Raw genomic sequence first — 1,843 nt, 5'->3', positions numbered from 1 at the left:
TGCTCCCCAGACGCCAGCTACATCACCGGGGAGAGCATCGTGGTGGCCGGCTTCTCCCCTCGCCTCTGAGGAGCCTGGGGCTGTGGAGCTGGAGGGGCTGGGCCAAAGATCTCAGGCTGGGGGTGGGGGGCTGGTCTGGGAAGTCACTAGAGACAGCGTCTGAAACCAGCACCTCTTCAGTCCCCAAATGACAGGCAAGCAATTTGGGGGCATCCTCATGCCAGGTTTGAGGAAGAAGAAAAGGCCTTCGATAGCCTCAATTCTGGGGCCCCTCTGTAGGACTGCTGTAGATCTAGCTCACTGCTGTGACCTGACCAACTTGGTCAGGAGCTCTTGGTGTGGGGCTGTGGAGCTTAAGGGCTTCAGGGGCCTGGTCCATCTGAGGGCGAGTAGGAGAAGACCATGGTTCCGAAGCCCCCCAACCCCTTCTCTCTGTACTCTGTGCTTTAGAAACGCCTTTCCTAAAATAAACTCGAATGTGTCCTCTAGTACTGAAACCTCTAGCCAAAGACTGAAGCTAGAACATCTCACGTCTCCCGCTTTCTCTGGCTGCCCTGAGCCCAGCCCACACTGGTGGGGCGGGGAGGGGTGGGGTGTGAGTGGATTGTTTCACAGGCTCTTCAGTCCCTTCTCTGAGCTGCATCTGACAGAGGCTCCCCACGGAGGAAGGGGGTGGCAGGAGGAGGTGGAAGAATCCTGGGCTTCTCCAGGTAAAACATACTCCCGTTGAACAATGTAAACCCCAACCCACAGCCATGGAGTCCGATCTCATTCAGAGCAACCTTCTGGGACAGAGTAGACTTGTCTCTTAGCGCTCTGAGACTGTAAATCTTGATGGGAGCCCACAGCCTCATCGCCTTCCTGTGGAGCAGCTGAGGGGTTTGAACGCCTGACCTTTTGGTTAGCGACCCAATGCTCATCCCACCATGCCACCAGGGCGCCTTCATTCGGCAACCCACGTGTGTAGCATTCATAAACATAGGTTCCATCGTCATTCTCCTTGACTCTACACACATTATCGTACTCCCTTTTAATTAGGTTTAGTGCCCCCTAAACTTGCCACTCTTAATGTTGACGTCATATAGATAATGATTTAAAAGCGGGCCATACTCAAGTAAAAAGCAAAAAGTTCCACTCTATGCAGGCACGGTTCTAGGACCGGAGTGAACAAAACAAAGGAGCATCTCTGTCATGCAGGGCTTGCACTGCAGTGGAGGGAAGTGTAGAATAAATAACCCACCCCAAACCCAACCCACTACCGCTGAGTTGATTCTGGCTCACACTCATTCTCTATAGGGTTTCTAAGACTACACATCTCTATGGAAGCAGACAGCCTCATCTTTCTCCCCTGGAGCAGCTGCTGGGTTTGATCACCTGACTCAATCAATGTCTGATCTTGCAGCGAGCAGCCCAATCCCTAACCCACAGCACCACCCAGGCTCTTTCCAATGAACAACTACATACTTAAAGAAAGGAAAACACATGGCGAGTCAGGACGTACGTTGATACAAAAGAAAAGACAGCGTGTGGTGAGCAGGACTGGCTTGTGTTAGACCGGGTAGGAGAGAGAAACAAATTCATTGACACTCATATGTGTGTAAGAAAGAGCTTTATATCAGAGAGCAATTGTATACTGAGAAAACATCCCAGCTCAGTCCAGATCAAGTTCATAAGTCCAATATGTCCAATATCAGTCCATAAATTCCTCTTCAGACTCACACGGCACCTGCAATGATGCCAAATGCAGGATGATTGCAGGCCGGTGGGTGGAAAGGCCTGTGGATCCAATGGTGGTGGAGGCATCTCCAGGGGCTCTGGCTGCCATCAGTGTGGCTCCATCACC

At 51.8% G+C, this 1,843-nt stretch overlaps 1 protein-coding gene across 1 annotated transcript in view; it reads left to right on the top strand.

Moving 5' to 3' along the window:
- LOC101662084 (dehydrogenase/reductase SDR family member 2, mitochondrial-like) overlaps positions 1-91 on the top strand; it is a gene marked incomplete at its 5' end in the record, with an annotated part of 9,991 nt that extends 9,900 nt beyond the window's left edge. Inside the window, one exon of the mRNA XM_030884891.2 lies at positions 7-91. Coding sequence (XP_030740751.1) covers positions 7-69 — 63 coding nt within the window. The remainder of the gene's footprint in view (positions 1-6) is intronic.
- Positions 92-1,843: the final 1,752 nt, after the last annotated feature.

Source organism: Echinops telfairi, unplaced genomic scaffold, assembly GCF_000313985.2.
Source record: "Echinops telfairi isolate 266 unplaced genomic scaffold, ASM31398v2 ScPeMD7_18;HRSCAF=68, whole genome shotgun sequence".
Lineage (NCBI taxonomy): Eukaryota > Metazoa > Chordata > Mammalia > Afrosoricida > Tenrecidae > Echinops > Echinops telfairi.
Note: the sequence above shows the minus strand (reverse complement) of the source record. Positions and strands in the feature narration are given on the sequence as shown.